General features: G+C 48.9%; 1 protein-coding gene across 1 annotated transcript in view; it reads left to right on the forward strand.

The window, feature by feature from the left end:
- The window catches only part of LOC102451575 (citron rho-interacting kinase-like), a 353,172-nt gene that overhangs the window by 39,877 nt on the left and 292,558 nt on the right, over nucleotides 1–20,737 (forward strand). Inside the window, 1 exon segment of the mRNA XM_075897800.2 lies at nucleotides 467–520. Coding sequence (XP_075753915.2) covers nucleotides 467–520 — 54 coding nt within the window.

Consider the following 20,737-nt stretch of genomic DNA (forward strand, 5'->3'; position numbering starts at 1 on the left):
TGGATAGTCAGTGGCATGAACAGACGTTCACCCTTTTTCTTTGTGGGACTGTTTTGTGAGAGTTGATTTAAAGCTGGGTTTGGTTTGTCTGTTTTCAACTGAATTTATACAGTAGCTATGTCAAGACAAGCTATTATGTCCAATCTGTGCTGGAGGTGGGTTAAAAGAAAACAATCTTGTGTGTCATCATGGATAAAGAATGAAAAATAAATGGATTTAATTCTGCATGCTTTGCCAAAGTGATTTATTTAGTGGTAGAAATATGGCAAATGGTACAGAGAAAATCAGGAACGGGAATATATTGGATCATTTGGCGACTTGAAATTACAGGGAGAAACAAAGATTTTGGGACTAAATCTAAAGACTAAAGTAAATACATATTTTTTACTTTAGAGTGAGACTAAAATAAATAAATCATGAGTATGGCAGACATTCATTTTTTATTCTCCCTTGTATTTAACTGTAGATCAATGTAGAGCAGCATACCAAAATCCAGGAGCTGCAGGAGAAACTGGCAAAGGTAAAGCACATGGACAAGGGGGATCCAGTGGATATAGCGTACATAGATTTTCAGAAAGCCTTTAACAAGGTCCCTCACCAAAGGCTCTTAAGGAAAGTAAGTTGTCATGGGATAAGAGGGAAGGTCCTCTCGTGGACTGATAACTGGTTAAAAGACAGGAAACAAAGGGTAGCAATAAATAGTCAGTTTTCAGAATGGAGAGAGGTGTAACTAGTGGTGTCTCCCAGAGGTACTGGGGTCAATCCTATTCAGCATATTAATAAATGATCTGGAGAAAGGGGGAAATCAGTGAGGTGGCAAAATTTGCAGATGATACAAAATTGCTCAAGGTAAGTCCTCAGCAGACTGTGAAGAGCTTCAAAAGGATTTTACAAAACTGGGTGACTTGGCAACAAAATGGCAGATGAAATTCAGTGTTGATAAATGTGAAGTAATGCATATTGGAAAAATATAATCCCAACTGTACGTACAAAATGATGGGATCTAAATTAGCTGTTGCCACTCAAGAGAGATCTTGGAGTCATTGTGGATAGTTCTCTGAAAACATTCACTCCATGTGCAGCAGCAGTCAAAAAAGCAAACAGACTGTTGGGAATCATTAAGAAAGGGATACATAATAACACAGAAAATATCTTATTGCCTCTTTATAAATATATGGTAACCTGCATGTTGAATACTGTGTGCAGATGTGGTTGCCTCATCTAAAAAAAAAATCTCATCATTGGAAAAAGTTCAGAAAAGAGCAACAAAAATGATTAGGAGTATGGAATGGCTGGCATATGAGGAGCAATTAATAAGACTAGGACTTTTCAACTTGGAAAAGAGGAGACTAAGGGGGGATATGATAGAGGTCTATAAAATCATGACTGTGGAGAAAGTGAATAAGGAAAATTATTTACTTGTTCCCATAACACAAGAACTAGGGGGTCACCAAATGAAATTTAATAAGTAGCAGGTTTTAAAACAAACAAAATGAAGTATTTCTTCACACAATGCACAGTCAACCTGTGGAACTCCCTACTAGAGGATGTGGTGAAGGCCAAGACTTTAACAGGGTTCAAAAAAGGAACTAGATAAATTCACAGAGGATAGGTCCATCAATGGCTATTAGCCAGAATGGACAAGAATGGTGACCCTAGCATCTGTTTGCCAGAAGCTAGGAATGAGTGACAGGGAATGGATCACTTGAGCTTTGTCTACATTGCAGATTTTTGCAGCAGAAAATATGCTAATGAGGGACTCGTTAGCATGAGTCATAATGTCATTAGCATATTTTCTGCCTATTCTTTTTGCGCAAAAACCCCTTGCACAAAAAGAATCTGCAGAAAATATGCTAATGACATTGCAACTCATGCTAACGAGTCCCTCATTAGCATATTTTCTGCCGCAAAAACTTGCAGTGTAGATATAGCCTTGATGGCCACCTGTACTGTTCATTGCATCACGGGGGGGGGGGGGGGGGGCACCTGGCATTGGCCACTGTTGGAAGACAGGATATTGGGCTACATGGACCTTTGGTCTGACCTGGTATAGCCATTCTAATGTTCTAAAATCAGGGGTGAGATTGGTGAATTTTTCACAAGGCTTTCCAGCAACACCCTAATGCAGGGGAGAGATGCACTGTGTTTCTTAGTCAAAAATAGAATTAGTCACAGCAAGGGGGAGGATGTCAGAGGGAGAAAGTGAGGGTGGGAGATGTCTGAAGTCAGAATTCTCAATATGATTTCTGCTCTTGAAATGTGTCAACAGTGTTTAAGTCAGACCAGGAATAGTGAATAGATATTCTAATTTAAAAGGCCAGCATGAGCATACAACATGTAACATGCTATCCTAACCTTTTATTTCTGGGGACCTGGGTTCATGTCTTGCTAGTTCAGTAGTGAAATGTATTTTGCTCTTGGCTTACTCTCCCAGTATACTATGGATTAATCATAAAATTACTTTTCAGTTAGCAATTTCTGTTCTGTCGATAGGTCTAACATGGAATGCAGGGGACTGGACTAGATGACCCATCGAGGTCCCTTCCAGTCCTATGATTCTATGATAAGAAATGACGCAGCTCAACACAATGTTCTCTGAACACTTTAACAGAAATACATCCATGAATTTTGTCTAAAGGGATTAGGCTGAGTTTGTGGACTAAGCTTGAACTCCAGTGCAAGTAGAGAAGTAGAAGGTACTAGTACAAGAAGACAGACTTGTAGTTCTCCTTCCTTCAAGCTCTTTCCAACATTTGCAACAGCAGATGTGAAGTTTGGGGCAGAGATTTGAACTTGGATTCATAGAGTTAAGACCAAAAAGGACCACCCTATCGTCTAGTCTGACCACCATCACAGGCCACTAAATGCCAACCAGTGTTTAGTGCCAGCGTACTAAAGGCCAACCAGTGTTCACTTACTGTTGATAGATTCCTGTGGATAAGTACAGTAGTTTGTTCTTTGTGTTTCCCTTGCAAAGTTACTGTTTTATCCAAGTTCTTCTTCTTTAAAAACAAAATTGTAGTTTTGCGTTGCCGCCATAGTTTAAATCGGATAGACAATAAGTATGCCTGGATCGCCAGGATTTAAACCAGGGGTTGGCAACCTTTTCAAACGAAAGAGCCAAACTACATCAAAATTCAGAACAAGTGGTCAACAAAGAGCCGTATAAGAATGCCCATTTATATGACTGAAAATATACAACTTAATATTATAGATAATGGACATAATGATTAATAATAGCATAAATGAAACATTGTACTCACATACTTTATTTAATGGGACTAATGCTGCTGCATCTTTTTGCACATTTCTTTGAAGTTTACATCATAATTGGTCAAATTCAGCTTCATGCACTCATTCAGGCTGTCTTCTGTCAGTCTTGAGAGCAAATTACCTTTGACGTGATTCAAATGAGAGAGAGCCTGCTCACACATATAGGTGGAGCCAAACTTTGAGGCTTTGTCTAAACTACACGGTTTTTGTGCAAGAAGCTTTTCGCGGGAGAGTTCTTGCGCAAAAACTTATTGTGCAAAAGTGCGTCCAGATCTCAAAGCACATTGCAAAAGCGATGCACTTTTGTGCAAGAGAGTGTCCACACTATTGGATGCTCTCTCACATAAAAAGCCCCCCGGAACCGGACCTAGCTGGGCTTTAGGTCACCAGTTGCTCTTGAGTGCTGTTGCCGGAGCCCTCCAGGGACCCCCCCGGATAGCCGCTTCTCTGCTTCTGCTGGCTGCTTGCGGACCTCTCTTTGGGAAAGCAAAGCTTCAGCAGTGCCTGCTGTATGTGCCCTGTGCTTTTTGGGGGACACCACGGCTTTTTCCTCCTCTACCCTGTTTGCTATGGAGCCGGAGCTGCCCCTGGGCATGCAATGGACCCCCAGGGCCATGCTACACTCCCTGCAGCACCTGCTTCAAGCAGCATTCCTCTTCCAGCTGGAGCTGGACCCCGAGATCCTTTTGATGAGCCTCTGTCTGGCTGCGGGTGCTCCAGTCTGGTTGCCCCAGGCCACCATACAGAGAAGAGGCTGGAGACCAGCTCGGACTGGTGGGACCGGCTGGTCATGGAGAGGTGGGTCGACCAGCAATGGGTCTAGAACTTCAGGATGCACAAGGCCACCTTCCTGGAGCTCTGTGCCTGGCTCGCACCTGCCCTCCAATGACACGACACCCACCTGCGGCCCGCCATCCCACCCCAGAAGCAGGTCACCATCGCGCTATGGAAGCTGGCTACCCCAGACAGCTACCACTCGGTGGCTAACCACTTTGGGGTGGGGAAGTCCACCATCGGAGCCATCCTGATGCAGGTAAGGAGAGCACGGGCTGCAGCCCCTGCACGGGGGGGGGGGGGGGAAGGGTGTTGCATAAGGGGGACCCTCAGGACAGGGGGGCTGGGGACTGTACGGGGTGGAGTGGGGGTGGGGGGGGGGAAAGGCCTGGCCCCAGGGGCTTGTGCCTTCTTGGCCTCACACAGGCCTGGTCCGGGGGCGGGGTGGGCTCATACCACTGGGAGCACACAACCCCTCTCTCATTCTCTGTTTTGTGTGTTTCTTTCTCTCCTTCTGCAGGTCATCCAGGCCATCAACTCCCTGCTGCTGCGCAGAATCATCAGGATTCATAACCTGGCCGCTACCATGGGTGGCTTTGCTGCCCTGGGGTTCCCAAACTGCATGGGAGCAATCGACGGCATGCACAGCCCCATCCGAGCCCCAGAACATCGAGCAGCCCAGTTCGTGAACCACAAGGCCTACTTCTCCGTAGTCCTGCAGGCCCCGGTGGACCACTGGGGCCACTTCACAAACATTTACGTGGGGTGGTCAGGAAGAGCTCATGATGCCGGAGTATTTCAGAACTCCAGCCTGTGTGCCCAACTGGAGGCGGGCACCTTTTCCCCCCGCTGAGAGTTTCCCGTGGGTGATCAGACTATGCCAGTGTGCATAGTGGGGGATGAGGCATACCCACTTATGCCCTGGCTAATGCACCCCTACACCGGCCAGCTGGATCGCAACAAAGACATTTTCAATGCCTGCCTGCAGGTGGGGTGTGCCTTCAGGCGCCTGAAAGGACGCTTCCATTGCCTCCTCACCCTCCTGGACATCGAGGAGCAGAATATCCCCAAGGTGGTGGCAGCCTGCTGTGTGCTCCAAAACCTGGTGGAGTGTAAGGGGGAGGCCTTCCTCCCGGGGTGGGTGGCAGAGGCCGCCCATGAGGGCCGTGGCTTTGAGCAGCTCCGGACAGCTACAACCCACCAGGCCCATCAGTTGGGGATGCACATCCGGGAGGCCCTGAGGGACAGGTTCTCTCAGGACCCACAGTAACTCTCCCTAGGGCCTCCTTAACAGGGACTTCTCCCTTTCTTCTCTCTCCCTTCCCCCTCTCACCCCCTCCCCTTGACCCTACCCTGACCTCCCAATAAACACACCTGTTTGGTTTTACAAGAAAACTAGTCTTTTTTTTATTAAACATAAAAGAAGGTGGGCAGGGAGAGGGGGGCTGTCTGAACTGGGAGGGGTGGTGGGGCAGCTTGCAGAGCCACCTCGGGTGCACAGACCTTGTGAGGGTAGGGCATGTCTGGCGACACGAAAGGGGTGGGCAGGAGGGGCAGCTGGAGCAGGGTCAGGATCAGCACAGGGACAGGAGGAGGGGCCATATGCATGACTGAGGGAGGGGGCATGGCCATGGGGAAGGGAGGGAGGAGAGGCATGGAAGGGTGGGCAGACGGATGGGAAATGGGCATAGGAGGGGGGCAGGAGGGTGGAAGGGAGGAGCTGCGGCAGCAGGCAGCTGTTCCACCATGCAGATGTTGGGGAAATCTCGCTCCCCTGGGGTACAGAGTCCCCAGAAGGGTCCGAGGCTGGAGGTCTGGAGAGAAATCTAGAAGGAAAACTTTATTATGCATGCATGCAGGCTGACAGCTACCAGAGTGAGAGCAGCAGCAGCCCTGAGAGACAGTTTCAGGGATTCTTTACGCAGTATGTTCAGACAGTTTAGTTGTTGATTGTTTTCTTTAACATATCAAAGTCTCAGCAGAAGTACTCTGAGACGTTTCTGTTCACACCAGAAGTGCTAGAAGTAAGTTTTACAGTACAAAGGCACGAGAACCTGAGTGAGGAGTCTACAAGGCAAACTGACAAAGATAAGAGTTTACATGACAATTTGTGACAGACTAGGAGTCTCCATGAACTTGAGATAGGCATTGTAAGGGTCTTGATTAGAGTAAAGATGAATTCTCTCTGTTACAGGGAGAGAGGTCTGGAAAACTTTTAACCCTTACAGCAGTTTTCTTTTAGAGAGTTTTGATTTCCTCCAGTGTCCCCCCTTAGACACAATTGGGCTGTGTCTACACTGGCATCCCTTCCGGAAAAGGGATGCTAATGTAGCACTTTGGAATAGGCAACTCCGAGGGGGATTTAAATATCCCCCGCGGTATTTGCATTAACATGGCTGCCGCTTTTTTCCGGCTTGGAGATAAACCGGAGAAAAGCGCCAGTCTAGACGTGATTCTCCGGAAAATAAAGCCTTTTCCGGAGGATCTCTTATTCCTACTTTCAAGTAGGAATAAGAGATCCTCCGGAAAAGGCTTTATTTTCCGGAGAATCACGTCTAGACTGGCGCTTTTCTCCGGCTTATCTCCAAGCCGGAAAAAAGCGGCAGCCATGTTAATGCAAATACCGCGGGGGATATTTAAATCCCCCGCGGAGTTGCCTATTCCAAAGTGCTACATTAGCATCCCTTTTCCGGAAGGGATGCCAGTGTAGACACAGCCTCAGAGTTATTTGATTTTTTTCTCCCACACGGGACAGGATGCCATACATGGTGTAGCAGCGCCACTCGAGGTCGGCGTTGAGCCTGTGCGACAGGGTGGCGTGGATGTTGCACATCACCTCGATGTGTTGCTGCATGAGGTCATTGGCATGCCTGGCTCACCTGCGGCTCCCCCGGACTCTGGCAGGTGGCTGCGGTGGCATGGCATGGCCCTCTGTCCCGGCTTGTCCAGCTGTGGAGAAGACACAAGAGGGAGGTGCAGTCAGTCCTCCCTGCACACACATTCCCTGTGGCTGTGCCCTCCTGTGTGAGCGGAGACCACACCAGTCCGCAGCCTGCAGGAGGGGGATGTCCCGGGTGCAAGGCCTTGTGTGGCCTGCACAGCACGCCCTGTGTCACAGGGACCCTGAGGTGGCCAGAGGACTGTGCTGCCCGCTTTCCGCCCCACACACACACACCATGGCCAGGCAGGTAAGGGAAGTGTGTGGCCAGAGTGGGATCCCCTGAGCTATGTGAAGCCTGCCCCTCCCTGCGGTCTGAACACACAGCTGCGGCTCGCTGTGCTGTGTGTGTGAGCAGCTGATTCCTTGCACATGCAGGCATGCCCATGTGCTGTGTGCAGCACTCCAGGGTGTGTGTGGGGTCATGCCTGCACCCTTGCATCTAGCCTGCTTGCAGTTGGGTGCGCCCTCTCCCCCCTGGGGGCAGGACTCGTGTGGCCACCCATGAGGCTGGCAGCAGGCTCCCGGGCATGTTGAGGGGCTGGCTGCTGTGGCCGTGTGCTGCATCCTCCTGCTGCATGTTGTTGCATGTGCCCAGACTGCAGCAGCATGTGCTGGCCAACCAGCCCATGCGACACTGTGCCCCCCGCCCCCTGTGCGGCCACCTCCCCCACCCTGTGTGTGTGTGTGTGTGTGTGTGCGTGTGCCAACATACCTGAAGATCCCTCCCAGGCCTCCGAGGCGGCCTGGGAGATGTCCAGGCTGGCAGGGACTGGCTCCAAGGACAGGGCGACGGTCCTGCTGTCCTGGTCCTCCTCCTCCTCCTCCATCGGGGGCTGGATCTGGCCCTCCATCTCCTCCTCCTTGGGGACAGGGTCCGGCTGCAGAACTACCGGCTGCTCCGGGCCAGAGTCGACCACGATGGAGAGGGAAGAGGGTCCCCCTCCCCAAGATGTGGTGCAGCTCCCTGAAGTAGGGGCAGGTGTGGGGTCCTGCCACTGAGCGAGCCCTCCACTCCATTTCCCCTTACATATCTGTGATGGAGCTCCTTCACCTTTGCCCGGACCTGTTCCATGGTTCGGGCAGGGTGACCTCACTCCGTCAGGGACGTGACCATGCGGGAGTAGATGTCCACATTGTGCCTCTTGGCCCTGGGTTCCTGGAGCGACTCCTCCTTGCCCCACAATTCGAGGGGGGGGGTCACTATTTTGGCGCTAGACCAGGCTGGGGTGCAGAGCTTGCTGCCCCGGGAGCTCTGTGGCTACTCCCTGGCAGGGCCAGGGGTTTCTTGGGCACCCTGCTGCTCTGCCATTGTCGCCCAAACAGAGCCGCGTGGCAAAGGCACCTGCTGTGGGCAAGCTTCCTGCCACAATGGCTGTGCAGGGTGCCTGCAGCTTTAAGAGGGGCCAGCAGACTGGAACTATAGAGTTGTGATTGCCTGCTACGGAGTGTCCAAGAGGCCACCTGTGTTTTTTCCAGGAGGCCAGTTCTTGCACAAAAACCCCTCCAGAGCATCCACACAGGCCTTTTTGCGCAAGATCTGTAGCACAAAAAGGAGTTATTCCTCAGGCAGACCGGCTCTTGCGCAAAAGCCCCTTGCGCAAAATGGCGGCTCATTAGGTATGCAAATGAGGTGCGGCGATATTCACCGCTTTGCCTCATTTGCATATCTTCTTGCACAAGAATGTGCAATGTAGGGCTGTGTCTAGACTGACAAGTTTTTCCGCAAAATCATCTGCTTTTGCGGAAAAACTTGCCAGCTGTCTACACTGGCCGCTTGAATTTCCGCAAAAGCACTGACGATCTCATGTAAGATTGTCAGTGCTTTTGCGGAAATACTATGCTGCTCCTGTTCGGGCAAAAGTCTTTTTCAAAAAAACTTTTGCGCAAAAGGGCCAGTGTAGACAGCAGAGATTTGTTTTCTGCAAAAAAGCCCTGATCGCGAAAATGGCGATCGGGGCTTTTTTGCAGAAAAGCACGTCTAGATTGGCCACGGACGCTTTTCCGCAAAAAGTGCTTTTGCGGAAAAGCGTCCTGCCAATCTAGACGCTCTTTTCCGCAAATGCTTTTAACGGAAAACAATTCCGGAAAATCATGCCGGTGTAGATGTAGCGTAGATATAGCCAAACAGAGTGCTGTGTTTGTAAAACACAGTTATTAATAGTTCACAATCATGTTGGAAGGGCATAACAAGTGGGGTTTCACAAGGGTCTGTTTTGGGGCCAGTTCTGTTCAATATCTTCATCAATGATTTAGATGATGGCATAGAGAGTATGCTTATTACATTTGCAGATGATACCAAGCTGGAAGGGGTTGCAAGTGCTTTGGAGGATAGGGTCACAATTCAAAATGATCTGAACAAACTAGAGAAATGATGTGAGGTAAACAGGCTGAGATTTAATAAGGACAAATGCAAAGTGCTCCACTTAGGAAGGAACAATCAGTTTGATGCATACAGAATGGCTACGTCTAGACTGGCATATTTATTACGGTCTGCATTTTTCCGGGCAGCTGCAATAGCCAAGCGATAGTCATTCTGCAGTTTTTCTCGTAATCGGGAGACATATTGCAAGTGTGTCTCATAACTCTCGCCATCTCCTGATACTCCAAAGCATATGTCTATAGGCAGTTTCGGCTCTCGTCCAAACATCATGAAGAATGGGGTGACCCCTATAGCATCATTTCTTGTAGCATTGTAGGCGTGCACCAAAAATGCGACGTGCTGGCTCCAGGATGCTTTCTGGTCTGGGCGTAAAGTCCCCAGCATATTTAGTAGAGTCCGATTGAACCGCTTGGGCTGAGGGTCACCTTGGGGGTGGTAAGGTGTTATTCTGGACTTCTTAACGCCGGACAATCGTAGCACCTCCTTCAAGAGGTGACTCTCAAAGTCCCTCCCCTGGTCAGAATGTATCCGAGTTGGGAGACCATACACTGAAAAATATCTTTCCACAAAACTCGTGCCACAGTAGTGGCCTGTTGGTCATGTGTGGGATATGCCTGTGCATATTGGGTATAATGGTCAGTCACTACTAAAATGTTCCCCATATTTTTCCTGTCCACTTCTAAAGACAAGAAATCGATACACACCAGCTCCAAAGGCCTGCTGGTGGTGATATTCTCCAGATAGGCAGCTCTGGTAGGCAGAGTTTTCCTATGAACACATCGGGCACAGGTCTCACATTTTTTCCGTACATCTTCAGCCATTCGGGGCCAGTAGAACCTATTACTGATAAGTTCCAGGGTTTTCTCCATTCCCAAATGCCCAAAAATCTCATGGCCAAGGTTCTGTACTCTTTTGGTAGCACTAGTTGCGTTCGTTGATTTTGCAAAGGATCTACGGTGATCCGGTGCAGCACCCCCTGTATTAGTTCCAATTTGCACCACTCCCGCAACAGTAGCTTACCCTCAGGGGTGGATGTGGCAACTGCACTAGGGCTTTTCCCTTCTCTTTTTGCAAGTAGTGTGTTACGGATGTCGACATCTTGCAGCTGTACTCTCTGCCAGTCAGAAGCATTGAGCCTGGGCAAGGGGGACTGGTCCAACATAATGTAGTTCACGGAGACAGAGGGTACACTCTCAGGGGGTAGGCCCAGTGTTTCTGCAACACACCCATGAGGACTCTCACGTGCCTTGGACTTCTGATAACTACCATTGCAGATAGCTCTCACTCCGTCTACAGGAATCTCACCAATTTCTGTTGGCTGTGGACGCCGAGACAACGCATCCGTATCTACATTGTTTCTCCCTGATCGGTACTGTATGCTGAACTCATAGCTGGCCAGGGCGGCCACCCATCGTTGTCCAGTAGCATCCAGCTTAGCACTTGTCAGTACATAAGTCAGTGGGTTGTTGTCTGTCCATACCTGAAACTTAGCACCGTACAAATAGTCACGAAATTTCTCAGTGATGGCCCACTTCAAGGCCAGGAACTCCAACTTGTGGATGGAGTAACGAGTTTCACTATCAGACAGCCCTTGGCTGGCAAAGGCCACAGGTTTACGGTTGCCGTTCACATCTTGGTACAAGACTGCTCCCAAACCATCCAAACTGGCGTCTGTATGTAGGAGGAATGGCTTGTTTGGGTCAGCAAAAACTAAGACTGGAGCATGAGTTAGCCAGCTAATGATCTCTCGGAAAGCCCTTTCACATCCCTCATCCCATCGTGGTCCAAAGGGCTCTAGGGGGCCATATTGTCTTGGATCGGGAGGTTGGGGGGGCCTCCCCTTATTCTTGGTCTTAGCCTTCCTCTTGATGGCTGGGTATCCCCTGGTAAGATCATTCAGAGGCTTTACAATGGTGGCATAATTCTTCACAAACCTCCAATAGTAGCCACTAAATCCAAGGAAAGTCTTAAGCTCTCTGTAGTTTCTGGGGCGCGGCCAGGTAGTGAGTGCTTCTACTTTATCCGGATCAGTACTCACACCTTCTTGGGACACAATATGACCAACGTACTTCGCTGATGTTCGGCAGAATTGACACTTATCAATGGAAAGTTTCAGCCCATGGGCCTCCAACCTGTCAAGTACTTTAAGAAGTCTGTCTTCATGCTCTTCCAAGGTCCTTCCAAATACAATCAGATCATCCAAATAGACCAAAAGCGACGAAGAGTCCTGTGGCACCTTATAGACTAACTGAAGTGTAGGAGCATAAGCTTTCGTGGGCAAAGACCCACTTCGTCAGATGCATGCATGCATCTGACGAAGTGGGTCTTTGCCCACGAAAGCTTATGCTCCTACACTTCAGTTAGTCTATAAGGTGCCACAGGACTCTTCGTCGCTTTTGCAGATTCAGACTAACACGGCTACCCTCTGATACTTGACAAATAGACCAAGACTTGCAGTAAGTTCATATCCCCTACAACTTTCTCCATGAGGCGCTGGAATGTGGCGGGGGCCCCAGAGATCCCTTGAGGCATGTGTTCAAACTGATAAAACCCCAATGGGCAGATGAAGGCGGTCTTCTCCTTGTCCTCTGCTCCCAAGGGGATCTGGTAGTATCCACTTCGAAGATCCAATACTGAGAACCACTGGCTTCCCAATAAACAATCTAATGCATCTTCTACTCGGGGCATCGTGTACTGGTCAACCACAGTACGGCGGTTCAGGGTGTGGTAGTCAATACACATCCAAATTTTCCCATTCTTTTTGCGGACTACCACAATGGCTGAGGCATAGGGGCTGTGGGACTCGGTAATGATGCCAGTTGCAGCCAGCTCCTGAAGGTGATGTCGCACATCATCCATCTCTGAAAGTGCAATTTTTCTAGATCTCTCCCTGAAGGGTCGGGGATCATGTAGCCTGATGTTGTGCTCAACCCCTTTGGCACACCCCACATCCCACTCATGCAGTGAGAATACCTTGGGTCTTTCAGAGAGCTTCTTCCTCAGGCGATCCTTCCACTCTTCGGGCAAGGGTGAATCTCCAAAGTCAAATCTTGCTGGATCTATAGTCTGAACGTGGGGTTCACACTGGGGACTCACCATCGATTCAGGCTCGAAAAGATCTGCTATCTTTTGCCCTTGATTCACAATAATATCACGACTTGTTTCATTAGCAGTCAGTACCGTGAGCGGGTCCTGGGCTGCTGCTGGCAAGGTTATAACTCCACAGGGGACCAGGACCCCATCAGGAAGCTCTCCCTCAGTTGGTTGTTCTACCATGGCAAACACTCGTTTATTGCCTTTCAGCCAGGTACTCATGACAAGCACTTCCTGCTCTGTCCTTGCAGGCACTACTAAAGGGTTCGTGCCTGCATACCTTAGAGTACCCCTTGGTAGCTCAGATGTCTCCTGTTTAGCATCTTCAATTTTCCTATAGGCTTCAGCACAAAGGGCGTGGATCATCAGGGTGTCCAGATATTGGTCCCCAGCCCGTCGACTGCAGTATTCTGCGAGCACCTTGAAGAGACTGGAGTTGGTCCCTATCAGCACCGACACATCAGGGACCCCTTTAGGGTCGGGGCACATCAAGGCTACTGTGTCCACCTCTTCTCTTACCCCTGCCACCTCCTCAGGGAATTCCAGGTGCACTATGACATACCCTTTGTAGGGATATTCATTCATGCTGAGACCACACAGGCCAAGGCCAGTCAATGGCTGGCTGGGCAGGTGCCTGAGCATCTGTTGGTAGAATGACTGGAATATAATTGTCACCTGTGATCCGGTATCAAGCACTGCTTTGCACTCTGCCCCTTCAATCCTCACTGTGACCTCTGCTCGAAGCCCTATCAGTCCTGAAGGGATCCTAGCTGAGTGGTCTTTTCTGGGGAATCCATCAAATCCTGGGGGCCTGGGTGGTCCCTGTCCCCCAACCGTCTCGTGACTGATTCTCAGCTTTCCATAAACTAAACTGGAGTTTTCCTCATTTTGGCAACGTGCAGCCCTGTGCCCATCTTGACCACACCGGTAGCAGAAGAATGATCCTCTCCTTTCGGCTGGGTGGGATGGCAGCTCCAGGCACTGACTTCTCCATCACCACAGCCTGAGGTTCCTCATCCCTGCAAATCCTTGCTTGGTCACTGGCTCTCTGCAACTCAGCAATCCGTTCTGTCAGGACCTGAACTTGCTGGGCAAGGTCTCCTCTGGTGTTCACCATCAGCACGCCAGCTGTTTGTCGGGATGCAGTGCTGGTTGGCTTAGGCGTCTGGGCCTCCCAAAACTCACTGGCAGCCTGCCTTTCTTCCTCCTCTCTGACCTCCTTTATCAGTTGGGAGTATGTAGGGGGGGTGTTCCTGTCGTTCTCTTAGCCGGAGGTGTAGTAGAATCGGGCTGTAATATGGAGTTCCTCTTACAATTTGAGCCAGCCTGGTCTGGTCCATCTGCTCAGCAGTCACGGCTCCCCTAATGACAGCTCTCTGCAGCAACCTCTCCAACCTCTGTACATAGGCTGAGACCTCCTCTCCCCGGTGCTGCTTAGCATTGAGAAAGTTACAGAAACTGTCTTCAGGACCCTCCATGTTCCCAAAGGTGTGAGTGAGGGCCTCTAGGCAGTCCTTTACACTGACCTCAGGGTTAGTGAGCTTCAAGGTGCGAATCACATCTAAAGCTGGGCCCCAGAGACTGTCTACTAAACATCTTTGTTTTTCTCTGTCTGGCACAGCCCACTGCTCTAGCATTTCAGTGGTGTGTTCCAGCCAGGGTTCAAACTCCTCTTCCCCAGGGAATAATCTTAACTTACAATAGGAGCTTGCCATAGCATGGGATAGCACACATTTCTCCAAGATTTGCCCCAGGGCTTTTGCCCAATCATCTGCTGAGGTTGCTGCCTTTGAGCTAGAGGCTTCTGAGCCAGGGCCCAACAAACCTGACAGACAAGCCATGATACAAACAATAATTTCCTCAAATACAAATCACAATTATTTCCCACAACAGCAACTCACTCAACATGTGCTTGCGAGGGGTACTGACCCAGTAAATCCCGGACGAGCCCCCAAAATGTAACCCTTCTGCCGGGTAGGCCGGGCAGTAACCAGGGCTGGGTTCAATATCTTGGGGTCAATCTCACATAGAACCGGCTCGAGCCCCCACCCAGTAATCTGGGAAATTCACGCACCCCTGGGTGCCTCTGAGAGGCAATGCTTCCCCACTCGCAAGCACTGAGTCTGAGTGTAGGAAAGAAACATTTAATGAAAGAGAGAGAGAAGTCATACGGCATTAACTTTGAGAAAACACCACAAACAGAGTTCATAACCCAAACATAAGCCAAGCCCCCCCCCCAGCCAAGAATCGCCCGAAGTCCAAAGAGTCCGACACCCCAATAAGTCTCTGTCCCTGGTCCGTGCCACCCAGAGTCCCAAAGTTCACCCGCAGGGTTTCACCTCCCAACCTGGGTAGAAATGGGGGTGGGGGGATAGATAGGGGGCACCTTATACGAAACTCCACCACGCTCCACCAGCTGTCTCGTCCCACGCCACTGGACGCTCCGCTGAGCGCCTGCCGCCGCTCCTCGTCTTCTGCTGCCGCTGGTCGCCGCTCCTCGCCTGCCGCCGCTCCACGCCACGCCACTGGTCGCTGCCACTTCACTGGCTGCAATAGGCCTGGCTTTCAGCCAAACCAGTGATTTCAGCTCTCAGTGATTTCAACTCTTTAGCCACCAGCTGGACTGGCAAATGAATCCAGCTTTCACTGGACTAGCAAAAGAAAAGTCTCCTCAGGGAGTCTGCTTTAGGTCTGTCCTTAAAACAAAAGGGGGAAAGGTGCAGGCTGGGCCAGTCTTATAGCTCACACCTGGCAGGTGTGAAGCAGGCTGACTCAAGCCCTTTAACCCTTCCCCCCAGCTCAGCTCACTCAACTCTGGAAGGGGGGAGGCTTGTTCTTCCGAGACCTCTTAACATGATGGTGGTGTCTCTCCTGCAAGCACTGGTGGCATGTTTTACAGTTCCCACATTTAGGGGTAGCATGATTAGTGACCCCTATACAGATATATGTTGGGAAAATAACACTGCAGGGCACAGACTATCCAATAAGTTCTTGGACTGCATTGGAGACAACTTTTTATTTCAGAAGGTTGAAAAAGCTACCAGAGGGGAAGCTGTTCTAGATTTGATCCTAACAAATAGGGAGGAACTGGTTGAGAATTTGAAAGTGGAAGGCAGCTTGGGTGAAAGTGATCATGAAATCATAGAGTTCACAATTCTAAGGAAGGGTAGAAGGGAGAACAGCAAAATAAAGACAATGGATTTCGGGAAGGCGGATTTTGGTAAGCTCAAAGAGCTGATAGGTAACGTCCCATGGGAATCGAGACTGAGGGGAAAGACAACTGAGGAGAGTTGACAGTTTTTCAAAGGGACATTGTTAAGGGCCCAAAAGCAAGCTATTCCAATGTGTCAGAAAGATAGAAAATACGGCAAAAGACCGCCTTGGCTTAACCACGAGATCTTGCATGATCTAAAAATAAAAAAGGAGTCTCATAAAAAATGGAAAGTAGGACAAATTACAAAGGATGAATATAGGCAAACGGCACAGGAATGCAGGGGCAAGATTAGAAAGGCAAAGGCAGAGAATGAGCTCAAACTAGCTACGGGAATAAAGGGAAACAAGAAGACTTTTTATAAATACATTAGAAGCAAGAGGAAGACCAAGGACAGTGTAGGCCCACTGGTCAGTGAGGAGGGAGAAACAGTAACAGGAAACTTGGAAATGGCAGAGATGCTCAATGACTTCTTTGTTTCGGTCTTCACTGAGAAGTCTGTAGGAATGCCTAACATAGTGAATGCTAGTGGGAAGGGGGTAGTTTTAGAAGGTAAAATTAAAAAAGAACAAGTCAAAAATCACCTAGAAAAGTTAGATGCTTGCAAGTCACCAGGGCCTGATGAAATGCATCCTAGAATACTCAAGGAGCTGATAGAGGAGGTATCTGAGCCTCTAGCTATCATCTTTGGAAAATCATGGGAGACAGGAGAGATTCCAGAGGACTGGAAAAGGGCAAATATAGTGCCCATCTATAAAAAGGGCATATAATAAGAACAACCCAGGAAACTACAGACCAGTTAGTTTAACTTCTGTGCCAGGGAAGATAATTGAGGAAATCATCTGTAAACACTTGGAAAGTGGCAAGGTGATAGGGAACAGCCAGCATGGATTTGTAAAGAACAAATCATGTAAAACCAATCTGATAGCTTTCTTTGATAGGATAACGAGTCTTGTGGATAAGGGAGAAGCGGTGGATGTGGTATACCTAGACTTTAGTAACGCGTTTGATACGGTCTCACATGATATTCTTATCAATAAACTAGGCAAATACAACTTAGATGGGGCTACTATAAGGTGGGTGCATAACTAGCTGGATAACTATACTCAGAGAGTAGTTATTAATGGTTCACAATCCTGCTGGAAAGGCATAACAAGTGGGGTTCCGCAGGGGTCTGTTTTGGGACCGGCTCTGTTCAATAGCTTCATCAATGATTTAGATATTGGTATAGAAAGTACGCTTATTAAGTTTGCAGATGACACCAAGCTGGGAGGGGTTGCGACTAATCTGGAGGATGGGGTCATAATTCAAAATGACCTGGACAAATTGGAGAAATGGTCTGAGGTAAACAGGATGAAGTTTAATAAAGACAAATGCAAAGTGCTCCACTTAGGAAGGAACAATCAGTTTCATACATACAGAATGGGAAGCGACTGTCTAGGAAGGAGTACGGCAGAAAGGGATCTAGGGGTTATAGTGGACCACAAGATGAATATGAGTCAGCAGTGTGATGCTGTTGCAAAAAAAGCAAACATGATTCTGGGGTGCATTAACAGGTGTGTTGTGAGCAAGACATGAGAAGTCATTCTTCCGCTCTACTCTGCGCTGGTTAGGCCTCAGTTGGAGTATTATGTCCAGTTCTGGGCACCGCATTTCAAGAAAGATGTGGAGAAATTGGAGCGGATCCAGAGAAGAGCAACAAGAATGGTTAAAGGTCTAGAGCACATGACCTATGAGGGAAGGCTGAAAGAATTGGGTTTGTTTAGTTTAGAAAAGAGAAGATTGAGGGGGGACATGATAGCAGTTTTCAGGTATCTAAAAGGGTGTCATAAGTAGGAGGGAGAAAACTTGTTAATCGTAGCCTCTGGGGATAGAAGAAGAAGCAATGGGCTTAAACTGCAGCAAGGGAGGTTTAGGTTGGACATTAGGAAAAACTTCCTAACTGTCAGGGTGGTCAAACACTGGAATAAATTGCCCAGGGAGGTTGTGGAATCTCCATCTGTGGAGATATTTAAGAGTAGGTTAGATAAATGTCTATCAGGGATGGTCTAGACAGTATTTGGTCCTGCCATGAGGGCAGGGGACTGGACTCGATGACCTCTCGAGGTCCCTTCCAGTCCTAGTATTCTATGATTCTATGAAACTGCAGCAAGGGACGTTTAGGTTGGACATCAGGGAAAAACTTCCTGTCAGGGTGGTTAAACACTGGAATAAATTGCCTAGGGGGGTTGTGGAATCTCCATAATTGGAGATATTTAATAGCAGGTTGTCGCGAGAATCACAGGTCCGATGATGCATACCCAAGGGGGGAAGGACAGAACCAGGTGGACAGTTTTATCGAATAAAAAATATTTATTTATGACAGTGATGAATTTATAGTATTTATTCTAAGATTTTTAATAGACCGTGTTAATAATGAATTTACAGTATTTATTATATTTATTCTATGGCTTCTAGTTAAACGTGTCAGAGATATAAGGATGGGAACGGCAAGGGGAATAGTCTCTAATCTTAAAATATCCAGCTACACTAATTAAATAACAGTGATAACTACAAACTCTATGTACTACCCAAAAACAACTACAACACTAAGCTTATACAACAAGGACAAATCAAATCATACATACCAACTTACACAGCACACGGAACATTTCACAGATATCGGTTCGGTTGCGAAGGCCTTGGTTACGCCCGAGAGTCGGGGGAGGTGGCTGGTCGGTTGATCAGGGCGGCAGCGCTTTGAAGTACACGAGAAGGCACACGCACGGTGGTACGTGTGTTGCGAAGACCTCCTAGAGCGAACTGTGCCATGGGTATTTATCCCCAAATCTGCACATTGCTTTCCCGCGCTTGCATATTACCATATATGGCCCAATGGTCACCAAGTGGGGGGGGGGGGGTCTGTGTCCCAGGGGTTGGGCCGAAACTGTGACCAGGTAAGCCCCGCAGTTCTCACGCCAAGGTGACGGGTGGGAGAGTCTGAGGCTATTTTCCCCTTTTCACACCTTCCCTTTTTCTAAAGGCAATGGTATGCAGGAAGGGTGTGGCCGGTTTCTCTCAAGGAGTCCTGCAGCCCACTATAGCAAGAGCAGCCTGGCCAAACTTTTTTACTCGGGGGGCAGTTTCTTTTCTCTAACATGCCCCCGTGGCCATGGCCGCGTCTGGGAAGACCTAGACCTCCACCTCCTCGTCCGTCTCCGCTTCCTCAAAGGCAAGCAGCCCCTCTTGTTCAGGCGTGGAGATAGGTAGGGCGGAGATGCGGTTCGTGAAGTTTTTTACGATGCCGCAAACCAAGCACAGCACAAAGCTAACAGCCAGCAATATAACACAAAGGGTCCAGAAAAACTGTCTTAATCCCCCAAGGCCAAATATGGAAGGGACCCAGACGAATATGTTCTCCCACCAAGAAACAGACTCTCTGGCCTTCTTAGCAACCTCCTCGATATCATCAATAATCTGTGTTACATTTTGCTCAATAGTTTTAATTTCCATACAACATTTACCTGCAAACTGAGGGTAGCTGTTGCCTTACCAACGACAAAACCCAGATTCCTTTAACAACAAATAATCTAAAGCTAAACGGTTTTGCATTACATACACGCGCATTTCTTCTACCTTTTGATTAGTAATAAGTAAGGCAGTAGCAGTCTTATTACCAAATCTTTCAATGCTAATGCCAAGGGCTCGAACTTCCTCTTGCAAAATCAAATTGCCTACGGGGTTAAATGTGACCACAGCCTGTGCGGTTTTACTAAACCAGCCCTCAATTGACTTCCAAATGTCCCAAGCTCCGCGTTTTTGTCGATGGGTGAAGCGGGGATTTTCGTCTCTCGCGTAGGAGTAGATGCCTCCTCCCTCAATTTGGACGTAGCCAAGGGTGCAGCATCCTATGGCGTGTGCAGGAAGGGTTGCGTGGGCTTGGTTGTCGCAAATCCAGAAGTGTCCAGGGCAGAGTGCATTGAGCTTCGAAAAAGTCGGTGTGTTTGGCTTTTGGTGGTCCATTAGAAAGGTAGTGAGGTCGTACTCGTCCTCATTGCCCCAATACCAGGGAATGGGAACCGGGTTGCCGTATTCGTGGCTGTTGGTTTCCGTATGAATGCAAGAAATAGACAGGTTAACAAGTTCCCTAAATATGGCGTTAGCGGAGATAAAGGGATATGCCCATGAGGCGTTTTCCTCAGGGGAAATAAAGGCAATGGAAGTAAGGTTGGGTGGGAAACTGTGGTTCGGGACATTAACAAACTGAGAGGTGACGTTACTGCCGGAGCTGTTAAATAGTCCATACGGACTAAGGATCCAGGTGCAGCCTGACTGATTACCAACAAAAACAGGCTGGTGCTTAGGATCTTCAGGGCAACGAAATGAAGCTACCACTGGGGGAGGGAACTCCCAACAGAACATGCCTGGTGGGGCTAAGGTGGGGTGAATCGAGAGGGTGGTAAGGGTGGGAGCCCGGGAAATAGGGCGCAGCTATCGGCGCGTATCCAAGCCCCAGTCGGTCCCGTTAAGCAGGTCCGACATATTTAGGAAAATGGGCCGGACTAAAAACGGCGTGTCAGCGGCTGAAAGTATGGGGCGGGTGCAGACGATGCAGTCGGTGAGGTGCATATGCAGTGGCCCAAAGCTCCATGGTGTTGGTGACACTTTTCTGGCCCTCTCCGGATGGTAGGGTCGTGAACAGCATCTATGATAAAACACACGGTGGCTCAGTTACCATGGAACTGGCCCAAGTCAGTTAGTTGCGTCTGCTTAAGCAGTTATGGTGGGCCAGCAGGTGGCACCCAGAGTCACTAACCAGCACCCAATACGTATTGGGGTACTTGGCGGGACCCTGGATGACGGCCTGCTGTGGATGCCGTTTTCCATCATGGGCAGGGATGCAGATCCATACTGGGTCATCTGCTTTGAATTGGGGTGTCCATGGCCCTTGAGGCTGGGCCTTAAGGTCCGGCCACCGGCTGCACTGCTCATTAAGGTTAATTAGCGTAGGCTGTAGGTAGAGATGCCAGCTCTTAAAGTCACTTCCTTTCAAGGAAATGCAGAGGGTAGTCTTTAGGATTCCGAT

Source organism: Pelodiscus sinensis, chromosome W, assembly GCF_052426305.1.
Source record: "Pelodiscus sinensis isolate ZL-2025 chromosome W, ASM5242630v1, whole genome shotgun sequence".
Lineage (NCBI taxonomy): Eukaryota > Metazoa > Chordata > Testudines > Trionychidae > Pelodiscus > Pelodiscus sinensis.